Source organism: Populus alba, chromosome 1, assembly GCF_005239225.2.
Source record: "Populus alba chromosome 1, ASM523922v2, whole genome shotgun sequence".
NCBI classification, from domain to species: domain Eukaryota; kingdom Viridiplantae; phylum Streptophyta; class Magnoliopsida; order Malpighiales; family Salicaceae; genus Populus; species Populus alba.
The window spans coordinates 37,503,040-37,515,844 of NC_133284.1; the positions used below are offsets into that span (position 1 = coordinate 37,503,040).

Consider the following 12,805-nt stretch of genomic DNA (forward strand, 5'->3'; position numbering starts at 1 on the left):
ATGCATTGTTTTTTATATGATTTAGAATTGTGTTTGAGTGAGTTTTATATATATATATATATATATATATATATATATATATATATATTAAAAGAATAACAAATTGATATTTTTGTAATATTTTCTAATGATTTTGATGTAATGAAATAAAATAAAAATCTGAAAAAATATATTAAATTATTTTCAAATATATATTTTTTTTTAAAATACCATTCACCATGATACCAAAACAGACATCAATTCCATACTATCAAGATAAATTTCATACTATCAAGATAAATAAATTGAACAAAAAACAAAACAAATAAAATAAAATAAATAAAAAAACATATATTTTTATTTTACTTGTCAAGCAAGCAGCAACCCAAACAAAATTAATCCGACCCGCCCCCATTGATTTATGTTAAAACCTCTCCTCTCCTCAAAGTCACGTCTGTCATAAACCCTAAGACCCACCCACCACCTCTTCTCAACCCCCAAAACACCCACTTCACGTCTTCAAGGATGGGTAGCAGCCAAGCAGCAGTTTCCTTCCTTAACAACGTCGCTCGCGCAGCTTTCGGTCTTGGTGCCGCCGCCACCATTCTCAACTCCTCTCTTTACACCGTCGATGGAGGCCAACGCGCTGTTCTCTTTGACAGATTCCGTGGAGTCATTGATACTAGCATTGGTGAAGGGACTCATTTCCTCATCCCTTGGCTTCAAAAACCATTTATCTTTGACATCCGTACACGACCTCACACTTTCTCTTCTGTCTCTGGTACTAAGGATCTTCAGATGGTCAATCTTACCCTCCGTGTTCTCTCTCGTCCTGAGGTAATAACGAAATCATTTGCTTTTGATTGAAATGAACGAAAATGGGTGTTGCTAGATTTGATGGTTTTGTAAAGGTATAGTTTTGTTGTTTCTCTTTGTATTTTTCAGGTGGTTTTTTATGTGTGTTTTGGCATGCTTTAGTTAAGTAGCACAAATGTGAGGTGAACTTGAGATGGGTTTTAATTGATTTAGCTATTGAGTACAGAATGGAGATGAATTGTCTGTGATTGTCATATTGCTTAGTTGCTGGGTTTGTCCTTGTGATGGGTTTTTAGAGGGCTTTTGTTTTGTTTTTAATATGCGTTTCATATGGTTTAGTGAGCTAGCAAAAGTTAGGGAGATGGGGTTTTAGTTCAGATTGCTAGCAGAAAGAAAGAGAGACTAATTTAGCTTTTCATTGTATTGTTTAGCTGGGCTGTTAAATTATGAATTAGGATTTTGGTTCTGAGGACTGAAGTGTTCTGGGTTTTTTTTCACTCCTTTTCTTTTACTAAAATCAGACTGAATCAGGATTTTACATGGTCAATTTGTATGATTGTATTTTTGTTTTCTGTATATTTGACTGAAAAATGGTTATTTGAGCAGGTGTCACGTTTGCCTCATATCTTTCAACGCCTTGGGCTCGAGTATGATGAGAAGGTGCTCCCCTCGATCGGCAATGAGGTGTTGAAGGCTGTGGTTGCTCAGTTCAATGCTGATCAGCTCCTCACTGAGCGTCCCCAGGTGTCAGCTCTGGTCCGTGACGCACTCATCAAGCGTGCAAGTGACTTCGACATAGTGATGGATGATGTGGCTATTACCCACTTGTCTTATGGAGTGGAGTTCTCAAGGGCTGTAGAGCAGAAACAGGTTGCGCAGCAAGAGGCAGAGAGGTCCAAGTTTGTTGTCATGAAGGCTGACCAGGAGAGAAGGGCTGCAATTATCAGGGCAGAAGGTGAGAGTGATGCTGCTAAGCTGATCTCTGAGGCAACAACAAAAGCTGGTATGGGGCTGATTGAATTGAGAAGGATTGAAGCATCAAGGGAAATTGCTTCAACTCTGGCTAAGTCACCCAACGTGGCATACCTTCCTGGTGGTAACAACATGCTTCTGGCACTGAATGCAAACCGGTGAATAGGTATTTTCTATTTCTTTTCATGTTTACATTTGGGTGTTTGAATTTACCTATGGGAGTTCGATTGATATTTGGTGCTTGTCACTGGAATCTATGGGTTGGAAATGGAGTTTTGATGATGCGGCTTGGTGCTTAGTATGAATGTTTTTTTCCCTATGTTTGGGTGCTTGAATTTGCCCATGGGAGTGGGATTGGTCTTTTCTGTTCACCACTTGAATTTATGGCTTGACAATAGAATTTTGATGCTGCTGCTTGGTATAATTAATATAAATGCTTTTTCTACCTGTACTTGGGTGCTTGGATTTCAATGTGGGAGTTGGAATGATGTTTGGTGTTTGCCATTTGAACATGTGGGTTGTCAATGGAAGTATGCTGCTGCTGCTTTGTGATTTTAGGTGTAAATGCTTTCCCATTGCTTTTGCCTCCTCACCGCACCCTGAAATCCTCCAGTCAGCTTGTTTGTGGTTTCATTTTTGTTTGTCGTTCATCTTATTTCCGTGTAAAACATGGTTATCAAATCTCCTTTCAAGCTAGTCTTAATAAGCTCATGGATCTCAGCCCAATAATTCCGCTACTTCACATTGTCATTGAATATCTCCACTCAAATCTCCTTTCAAGCTAGTCTTAATAAGCTTATGGATCTCAGCCCAATAATTCCACTACTTCACATTGTCATCGAATACCTCCACTTATAGATCTGTCTTCATAATTCTTGATTTCATTTTCATATTTTTTGCAGGGTATTCTGGCATGATGTAATGGTGTTACCTGATTGTGAATTGCTGGAGTATTACTTCCTTTATTAGCATAAATCTTTTGATTTTGTAGAGACCATATATCATATGAATCTGTTAAGATTCAGAAGTTGCAGGATGTCATGTTGAAGGGAAAACTTATGGATTTTGGTTATGACTATGCTAAGCTATTTCATAACTCACAAGGATTTGAATACTTGTGTGCTTAAAATTTGGTGAATGAATGTGGTTCTTGTTCGTGGCCTTTTTTTGTGGTTGAACATGCTTGAGATACAATGACCTTTGCCATGATACATACTTGAGATTTGATTTTTGAACATCTGATTACATAGCTGTTTAGATGGAAATATTCATAACTGTTATAGAGAGGGAGTGGTCACAGGTTTTGGTAGTCATAGCTATTGTGCAGGTATGTGGATGATCTACAGAGGTTAACACCACCATTGCTTGCGTTGTGGAGAATGTTCATTTCCAATGCAGAATAGCTATTATGTATTTACATGTGGATGTGATGCTCTCGACTACAGTATAAACAATGTCTATCAATACAAGTTACTTGCCTGCTTTTCTCTGTCTAATAATAATTGATTTGCCTGTGATGACTGTTATGGATGCTATACTTGGTCGTCGCCGAGGGCAAATAATATATAGCATTTACCATACAATAATTACATGTTTGATACAACATAAGGTGATGAACAAGTGCTTCTTCCATTACATTATATTACATATTGTGAAAGTGTGAAGCTTGCCTCTAAAAATTTATTCTTGATTTTAATCATCATGTTGGCAGTGAATCTTTGCATGTCTCGGATTGATTATTACCATGTATTTGAACATGTTTGTGTTTGTGATCTTTGCAGGGAATAATTCTGTATTTTGACGGCCTTTTTCTTAATGGCCCCAGCTGTTGTATCGCAATCAGGATAGCCTTCTGTTACGATATGAATAAAAAGAGTAAATGATTTAAAATTTGGCGAAATTCTTAATAATATTGTTTACCACCTTAGCTAGTGGATAACACTGACTCCTACTTTTCAGCACACATCCTTTTTCGTCTGCAAAAATAGGTATTTGTCTTGTTTTCCTTCGCGTCTAAGTTCATGAACACAGGTACTCAAGAAGGTAAGATTGATTCTGTGTTATCTAAATCGAGTCAATTGACAAGTAGTGTGCTGGAGGGCTCGATTGCACTTACCCAGCACGCCGTTCTCAGATCTTTAGTTAATGTGAAATTAAGTGATGTGATTTGATGTCAATTTACTGAGCTTGAAATACATCAACCAGTTGAAACGAAAATGCATGAATGGCACTTGGTTTCGTCTTTTTGAATCAGAACTTCGTGATGAGTACTCTTGTGTCCAAACTCCAGCACTCAATTTTCATTTGTTAAAGCCCATTCTCTGCTCCTCTCCTTGTCTCCTCTCGCTTCATCAATGAAGCATTCAAGAATTCATCAATGGCTTCGACAGAAGCCCCCTGGAAATCTTTTTCAAGTTTAACAGCATCCATGATCTTATCCCTCACTTTGGATGCATTCTTTCTCATCTCCTTCCCCTTTTCCGTTTCATCCATTACCACCAATCGCATTCACTTTATCTTCATGCCTAACCTCACAGCTTTTCTTGCAAGAGCTTGACATTATAGAACTGCTCTGCTGCCATTGGCAACCCAATTAGTGGCACACCATGGCTCAAAGATTCAAGTACCGAGTTCCATCCACAATGACTCAAAAATGCTGATATAGACTTATGAGACGAAATTTCTAATTGCGGTGCCCATTTATGCATTACTAATCCTCTTTTTGAATCTTTCATTCTTTCTTCAAATCCTTTAGGCAACCATTCTTTTGTTTTAAATTCCAAGTTTATGTCAGCCTACAGGTGGCCTCACTATCCAGATGAAGTTCTTCCCGCTAGCCCCCAATGTCATTGCCAACTCCATCATTTGCGATGCAGATAATGTGTTCTGTGATCCAAACGATATGAACAGAACTGAATTCACTGGTTTTGAATCAAGCTAGTTTCTACACAGCTCAGGTGTAATTCCAGCTTGATCTTGGCCCAATTGACCAAACTGGGTTGCCTACTCATACAATATTTCACTGTCCCCTCTCTGTTGATTATAGCCATGTTTTTTTTTTTTTTTTTTTTTAATTTGATACTCAAATTTTTATCTTGCGTGATTTATCCCTATTGAATCCAAATTAGCCTCCAATTACTTGAAAAACATATTTTTTAAGGAGAGGGTTGAATTGAAAGAAAAAAGGATTAAAGTAAAAAAACGAGTAGAATAGGGGGCGTGTTTGAAATTTGTTTTTGAAGTTGTTTTTTCCCCCCCCCCATCTTTTTGAGATATTAGGATTACCGGTCTTTGTAATTTTTTAAAATTTTCATTTTAATACCAAACTTCATTCTCAACATTTTCAATTCTTTTTTGGTTGAAGGAGAGAGAAAGTCGCCATATTTCAATATAGATTGAGAAAGTTGTTGTTGGTGACGATTTCAGTTACCAAAACAGCCGTTCTTTGTATCAAATAGTTTCATATGATAAGGGGGTTACGATTATATTTTTTTTTAATCTTGAAAATACCTAGAAAAAACAAATTTAGACTTGAGAATATTTTTGGATTTTAGGTTGATTTCAGATTTTTAAAAAAGTTTTTTTGTGTTTTTAGAGGCCATGGATTGGTTTAACGAGGTTTTTAGGGTGTTTCTTAAGTTTTTTTGGTCAATAATGGGTTGAAATAGGTTTTTGAGTAAAAAAAAAACATCATTTTTCTGGCCACACTAGCGGCTGAATTATAGGCTAAGTGGACAACGTGTTGATGCAGACAACACATTATTTTTTTTGGAAATGATTGAGGCGAATGATGTGTAGTTTACCTCATTAAACTTAAAAACAATAAAAGGCTTAGGTACGAGCCATAGCTTTATGGGCCTGGGCACTGAGCCTAACCTGATTCTTTTCCAAAAAAAGATTGTTGTCCACTTATTTAGCTTTTTTTTTTTTTAAGATTTTGATTATTATTTTATGATAGTAGGTGTGTTTAATTTTTAAAGAGGATTGTATGATTTATTTGTGATTCTTTAAAAAAAAAAATTATATATATATATATATCTTTTTATAAGATTTTTAATTTGTGCAACATTGCATAATATTTTATTTATTTTATTCATGCAATTTAAAAAGTTATCATGGATTACAATTTTTTTTTTTATCTTATTTTGTTTTCAATTTCATCATTCGATATTGTTTTTTAGTTTTTTTCAATGAAATTACAGACAATTATTGTTTGTCGAAAAACTTATCATCAATGATTTATACTTTATCTTGTATGGAAAAGTAGATCAAGGCTGATAAAGTAATTTTTCTGACTTGATTTTGTGTTTTTGGATCAATTTAGGGGTTTTTTGAGTTGAGAAATTGGCTTTTTAAGGATTATAAGAGTGTTTATTAAGTGTTTTTAGATGAAAATCGGTTGAAAACCTACTTGTTTTTCCGACCAACTATTTGTTGGTCAAAACACTAGGCATTCAAACGACGTATCATTTAATTAATTTCTTTTAAAAAAATATGGACGACATATCATTTTGCCTCTTAAGCTAATAAAAAAAAGGAAAAAAAAAGAAAGAAAAAAACTAGGCACGTGTGACCTTTTCATTTTATAGATTAGTCACACTAGCCCACCTAGGACCTATGCATCTAATCACTTTTTTCCCTTTAAATTATTTTCTCTTTGCGACTTAAATTTAAATTCATTAAAATAAATTGTGTGTGTGTGTGTATATATATATATTGTTTTTATCAATACTTTTATTTGATCACTTTCTTTGAATGTTTATTTTTAGTGTCTTATAATAAAATAAAAGATAGATTCTAAAAAAAAATTTATTGAACCCAAGGAAGTCTATGACTCGAGAATAAAAGATAGATTCTAAAAAAACATTATTGAACCCAAGGAAGTTCATGACTCAGGCCTTGAATTTCGAGGGTTAGTTAGGCTAACTTGTTTAAATAAAAAATAGCATTGTCTCAATACTTTTTAAAAATAAAGTGAAACTACACTGTCTTGAAATATTTTTTTTTTTTTAAAGTCAAACCAGTCTTGAAAATTTTTAAATTAAAATTGATAAATTAAAAACTTATTTGGGGTATTATATGATAAATTATAATTTAGTTTTACTTGTTTTGTAATAAGATTATAACATATTTCTCAAATATTAAAAAGCACTTTTTTGTTATACCTTTTAATGATATATTTTTATCTTAAATTTTATTTGACTGCTTTTCTTTATGTTTTTATTTTTGTTATTATATAATTAAATAAAAAATTTAATTTCAAAGAAATAACTTGTTAAACCCAATTGGATCCATGACTCATGTAGAGAGCTTGGATAGTTAACATGGGTTTATGAAAACATTGTGATCCTAATTTTTTTTAAATAAAATAACGATAAATTGAGTTTTTTTTTATTCAAATTAGGTTTTGAATAAGACCATTCAAGTCTTGTTTGATATGCTATTTAAAAAAAAATCACATTAAGTTAACTCAAATACAATTTTATTCAAAACAAACGCTATGCAAAGGGCTGTGTCGTAGGGTCAAGTTGAATTAATAAAAAGAAAAGGAACCATGCTAGCAAATTATTTTTTTATTGATTTTTTTTATTTTTCTATAAAAAATATTTACATATAATTAAATAAAAAATTAAACAACATAACAAATACAAGATGTTGTTTCTTTATTTGTATTTATCTTTTAGCTTCACATTTTATTTTTTAATTATTGTTAATAATTTATTTTAATATTATTAATATATATATATATATATATATATATATATAATAATTATCAATTAATTTTATTAAATACATATATCAAAATTTCGAATCACATATAAAAATTTTCTTAAAACCTTAGCAACACATATATAATTTTTTTACGTTAAAATTAATTTTTTATCCTGCTAATAGTACCATGACTAGTGATTGCTGAATCAACTTCTAATAAAAGATGACTGTCTTAAATCGAATTAATTAAAAAATTAAAAAAAGTATAACTAACCTCTATTATTTTTCTAGAGAATCTAAACTCTCTCATTCTTCTCATGCATCCTTATCTCCTTCAACGAAACAACTGGCTTGCCCTTTTCACTTTGGGATAATTACAAAAAAAAAAAAAAAAAAAACCCTATTCTTCGGTTTATTTTGTTTTTTAATTTAAGGTTTGAAAAATTATCTCTGTGAGTAAAAAAAAAAAAAAAAAACCAAATTAAACAAAAAACACACTCTTGTATTCTTGTCCTTGCATGTAATAAATATAATTTTGGCGGGGAGCTGGTCATCCGAGCAATCATGGCGTACCTCGGGCAAATACCAGCTGGAAATTTATCTCAAGTTATCAACAATGTCATCCACAGCCACATTATTCATGTAAAACAACAGGTGAAAAAGGCATTTCCTGCCGGAGGAAAGGATGCAAGGAACGAGGATGTAAGCGAAACCCAAATTAACTCGTAGAATTAAGAGAATTGTAGCAGTTTCCCAGTTTGCATTAGGGGAGAAAACACAGAGGAAACATGATCATCAAAGTCAAAAGTTGGAAAGAGACCAGATGGTGTATATAACCAGTCCCAAAAAAAACATGGTTCAATTAATAATTATTCCCAAAAATCTCCTAACCCTGACTCATATTAAACTGCATACTAAGCCGAAAAGAGGAGGCTCTCCATCGCAAGGTCAAAGTCAATCACGAGAAAGCTGCATGGAAAATACAAAAAAAACTTCTGGCCCAGAGGTACAGAGCCGGCTTATTGCACAGAGGCGATATGAATGATCAAGTCAATCACGCGAGAGCTGCATGGAAAATACAAATAAGAAAACATTAAGGATCAGGTAAAAGAAAGACAAGGTGACAGAGAAAAGAAACAACAAATCAGCCAAGTTTAAAATCAAGATAGCTTTGAATAGGTCTGGAAATAACCATTACCTGTAGCCCCATTCATTGTCATACCAGGAGACAAGCTTCACAAAGTTATCATTCAATGCAATTCCAGCCTTGGCATCAAATATGCTTGACCTGTCAAATTCCAGCCATTGAAAAGCCAGCATGAATTTTAAATCCACCTATAATAGAACAAGGAAACCTTTTTCTTTCCTTTTTTTTTTGAAAAGAAGTTGAGAGTATGCGAGGGGACATGTTCTCATGTTTATGGAGATAACTCCCTCCCTTTCTCTATGCATAATTGTATATCATCATGATCTCCTCACCTGCTGTCACCCATGAAGTCGGTTGAGACAACATCATCCTCAGTGTAACCAAGGATTCCCTTCAGATTGGTCTCAGATTCCTCCCTGCATCACACAGCCAAAAAAAGGACACAAGGCATGAGCGATCAGAGACTTCAATAGGACAGTCAATCATATAATGCTACCCTTTGAATAATGTCTGGCAATTTAGTAAGTGTAATTTGTGAAGTCCCTTTAAAGACTGGCACTCAATCACTATAAGAAAAACTAAATGGTTCATGATCTATTCATTGGAAAGTATTCAAAGATTTTCCAGGCTACAGCAACATGCAGGGGAGAAACCAAAACAGAAAGGATGAAGATAAGTACAGACGAAAAGAAGATGGGTCTATGGTTTATGATCCTTACTTGATAGCTGCTTTGATCTGGTCATATGTGGCCTTCTTCTCAATTCTCACAGTGAGGTCAACCACTGAGACATCAACTGTGGGAACACGGAAAGCCATTCCAGTCAACTTTCCATTGAGTGCAGGCAAAACTTTCCCTACTGCCTACACAATCACAAAATAACACAGATTATAAAGGGATTTGATGCCAGACGAGAAGGAAAGAGAGAGAGAAAGAAGAGAAGAGTGGGGAGGAAAAGAGAATTTGAGAAAGTGTAGTTTCGATGCCATCTAAAGCCCAACCAAAAAATTAGATTAGGTGCTATATTCATAGACAACTAGGAGTCATTAACGAAATAACTAAGAGAATAAATAACTCATAGCCCAACAAAAAACAACTAGTTTCAATACATTCATTTTTTGTAGATAAAAATAACAAAAATCCTCAAGAGGTTCGTTCCTCTTTCAGGGTTAGAGACAAGTTAGCCACATAGATGATAGCAAAATAACACAATATCATGCATCTATCATCACATAAAAAGGGATGCACAACATGCATACAAAAGTAAATTAGAAATCCAGATAAGCAGTTTTCTAGTAAGATAGGTATCCCATGAGGAGGTTGTTGATCTTTACTTCATGGCATAAAGAGACAACGAGAAACATGAAATATGGTAGGATTGATGGTGAAAATAGACAAGTGGTTTTTGGACAATGGATACTTAAGATGTCTGAGAAGAGGTCCAAAAAACAAAGGTTCGCCTATTATTATCTCACTTCTATAAGAAACCATTGCTGCTCAAAATAATGCTTGCGGTATGCAAAGCAATGGCAGGTGAACTATTTGATGCCAGTCATTAGTACCTTAGCAGCTCCGGTGCTGCTGGGAATGATATTGAAGGAAGCAGCTCTACCACCTCTCCAATCCTTCATTGATGGTCCATCAACAGTCTTTTGTGTAGCTGAATAACATAGAACATAAGAGAATTAGTCAAGGAGAAAATGTCTACATCAATTGGATTGGAGTAAATAAAAACATAGCACACACCAGTAATGGAGTGGACAGTAGTCATAAGACCCTCAACAATACCAAACTTGTCATGAATGACCTACAAGCATATAATACATCCAAGAAAGATGTCAGTACAAAACTAAAAAATTTATTGTCATCCCTTTACAATAAGAGAAAAGGAAAGAGCCTACCTTGGCCAAAGGAGCAAGGCAGTTGGTAGTGCAGCTGGCATTGGAAACAATGTTGAGATCAGGCTTGTACTCCTTCTCATTGACACCCATAACAAACATGGGAGCATCCTTACTAGGAGCAGAAATAATAACCTTCTTTGCACCACCCTAGGATCAAACCATAAAACCAAGTAAGATACGTATGCAATTCACAAAAAACATAATAAAAACTAAAACTAACAGCTTGATAACCAACATGCATTTTAACAATTCCTTCAAAATGTAAAAGTTACCAAACCTCAAAACAATAAGAAAAAGTCAAGCTTTTAAGCTTTGTTTTCCCAAGAAATGGAAAATTCAATAGAAAATTCATTCACACCCTATCATAAGAGGACGATTTCTCAGAAAAAAATCAAGTGACAGATTTTTGAAACATCATAACCTTTTCCACCCTAGAACATGCATTTTTACTCTACACATTACAAACCTACAGCATATAAAACAGGATAAAAAGTTACAATGATAAAACATAGTTCAAGATTTGAAGGAAACTATCTAGAAATAGTGCATTTCAAAAAATAAAAACCCAAGCAGAATATAATCTTTATTATCCAGATACCCATATCGTAAAATATGAAAATAGAAAATATCAAACACCTTCAAATGAGCAGCAGCTTTGTCCTTGTCAGTGAAAACACCAGTGGACTCAACAACAAAATCAGCACCAGCAGCGCCCCATGGAATCTCCTCTGGGTTTCTAATTACAAGTAGAAACAAAACATCAAACCACCCCGTAATACAAGTACTTTGATTAACAAATTCTACAAAAAAAGAAAGTAAGAGTTAGTCATACCTGACACCAAAAACAGCGACTGGCTTGTCACCAAACAGAAGAGTCTTCTCATCCTTTACCTTGATATCTCCGTGCTTCCATTGCCCATGAACAGTGTCATATTTGAACATGTATGTCTACAAACACACAGCCAGCGTAATATATATTAGCGGATCAGACGACATGTCATTCAGGATGTTAGATTTCAAAAGAGCCAGAAAACGAAAGGTCAAGTAAAATAAAAAAGAGAGTAAGTGCCATGTAATCAGTGGTGATAAAAGGATCGTTGATAGCGACAAGCTCAACATCATCTCTCTGCAAAGCAACTCTCGCCACCAAACGCCCGATCCTTCCAAAACCTACATTTAATTTGATTTTAAAAAACAAAATAAAAAAACTAAACACAACGACGACGACGTTGAATCGCTCACCGTTGATACCGATCTTAATCTTGGCCATGAAGAAGATGATGATGATGAAGAAATGGAGTGTAGTGTGATGGTGAGTGAGATGCTTCCTCTTCTTTATATATAAATATTATACAACGGAATTAAGGAGCGATTCTTGCGATCTTAAGAAGAAACGGTTAGGTTGAGCGGACTTGTCGAGGCGGTGATTACGTGATGACCACGTAATTTCCTAAAATTGGAGGGATATATAATATTTTTGGTACTGTGTTAGATCGTAAGAACAAATTTAAAATTATATTATTTATTTTATTTTAATTTTAATTTTTTATTAATAAAATAATTATTTATTCATGGTAAGGTTGGGAGTTTTTAAAATTTTATTAATTTTAATTATAATAAATTTTTTCTTTTCACCTATAAATATTAGTATAGTTGATGTACATAATATATTTTTGTGTAAATTGGAATGATTCTCTTTATAAGGTATAAATATAAAATATAGAGTTATTTAAAAAAAAAATTATATATCCAATTCAAAACTCGATAAAAAAAACTATTATGTTTTGCTCTTTATTCTATCTTCATGTGATTATAAATAACTGAATTTTTAAATAATATAAAAAAGAAATCAAACACAATACATCAATGACATCATGTTCTAACTTGATTTTAATTCTTTATTTTGATTAAATTTTTTAAAAATATAAAAAATATTATGTTTTTATAGTTATTGTTATAAACATGTTTGTTTTTGCGTTTTCAAAAACATTTTTTTAAAAAATTTAAATTTTTTTTAATTTTTTAATTAATTTTAAATTAATATATTTTTAGTGTTTTTAAATCATTTTGATGTGCTGATATTAAAAATAATTTTTTAAAAATAAAAAATATTATTGGCATATATTTTTACATGAAAAATTATTTAAAAAATAATTATAACACACAGCTAAACAAGTTAATCTAATCATGTAATATTTTTAAAATTTTTAAAAATAAGCATTAAATAATTTATTTGTAGATATAATATATATAATAATTGTTATATTTCTTATCATATA

At 33.1% G+C, this 12,805-nt stretch overlaps 2 protein-coding genes across 3 annotated transcripts; one reads left to right on the forward strand and one right to left on the reverse strand.

Annotated features, from left to right (window-relative positions):
• The first annotated feature begins 358 nt into the window (after window positions 1-358).
• Window positions 359-3,713, forward strand: LOC118042842 (prohibitin-3, mitochondrial). Of its 2 annotated transcripts, none has more exons than XM_035050563.2 (3): window positions 359-816; window positions 1,402-1,933; window positions 3,549-3,713. In XM_035050563.2, the coding sequence occupies exons 1-2, from the start codon at window positions 505-507 to the stop codon at window positions 1,927-1,929; spliced, it is 840 nt and encodes a 279-aa protein (XP_034906454.1). In that variant the 5' UTR covers window positions 359-504; the 3' UTR covers window positions 1,930-1,933; window positions 3,549-3,713. The 2 variants fall into 2 exon arrangements, with proteins under 2 accessions (XP_034906454.1, XP_034906453.1); XM_035050562.2 differs by lacking the exon at window positions 3,549-3,713 and adding an exon at window positions 2,670-2,929.
• A 4,469-nt stretch (window positions 3,714-8,182) lies between these two features.
• Window positions 8,183-11,970, reverse strand: LOC118042841 (glyceraldehyde-3-phosphate dehydrogenase, cytosolic). The gene is made up of 11 exons (XM_035050561.2): window positions 11,769-11,970; window positions 11,596-11,696; window positions 11,359-11,474; window positions 11,163-11,262; window positions 10,527-10,673; window positions 10,372-10,432; window positions 10,188-10,285; window positions 9,346-9,488; window positions 8,959-9,042; window positions 8,678-8,767; window positions 8,183-8,544 (listed from the first exon to the last, which is right to left on the reverse strand). Exons 1-11 carry the CDS (start codon window positions 11,794-11,796, stop codon window positions 8,499-8,501), a joined length of 1,014 nt encoding a protein of 337 aa, XP_034906452.1. The 5' UTR covers window positions 11,797-11,970; the 3' UTR covers window positions 8,183-8,498.
• Between the last annotated feature and the right edge of the window lie 835 nt (window positions 11,971-12,805).

What these genes read in the sequence shown, in the direction of transcription:
- LOC118042842 (XM_035050563.2), top strand. Translation starts at nt 505, where the DNA reads ATGGGTAGCAGCCAAGCAGCAGTTTCCTTCCTTAACAACGTCGCTCGC. An exon ending in GTGTTCTCTCTCGTCCTGAG is followed by an intron (nt 817 to 1,401) that starts GTAATAACGAAA and finishes TTATTTGAGCAG; the next exon opens with GTGTCACGTTTGCCTCATAT.
- LOC118042841 (XM_035050561.2), bottom strand. Translation starts at nt 11,796, where the DNA reads ATGGCCAAGATTAAGATCGGTATCAACG. An exon ending in GTCGCTGTTTTTGGTGTCAG is followed by an intron (nt 11,263 to 11,358) that starts GTATGACTAACT and finishes ACTTGTAATTAG; the next exon opens with AAACCCAGAGGAGATTCCAT. An exon ending in AAGCTGCTGCTCATTTGAAG is followed by an intron (nt 10,674 to 11,162) that starts GTGTTTGATATT and finishes GTTTGATCCTAG; the next exon opens with GGTGGTGCAAAGAAGGTTAT.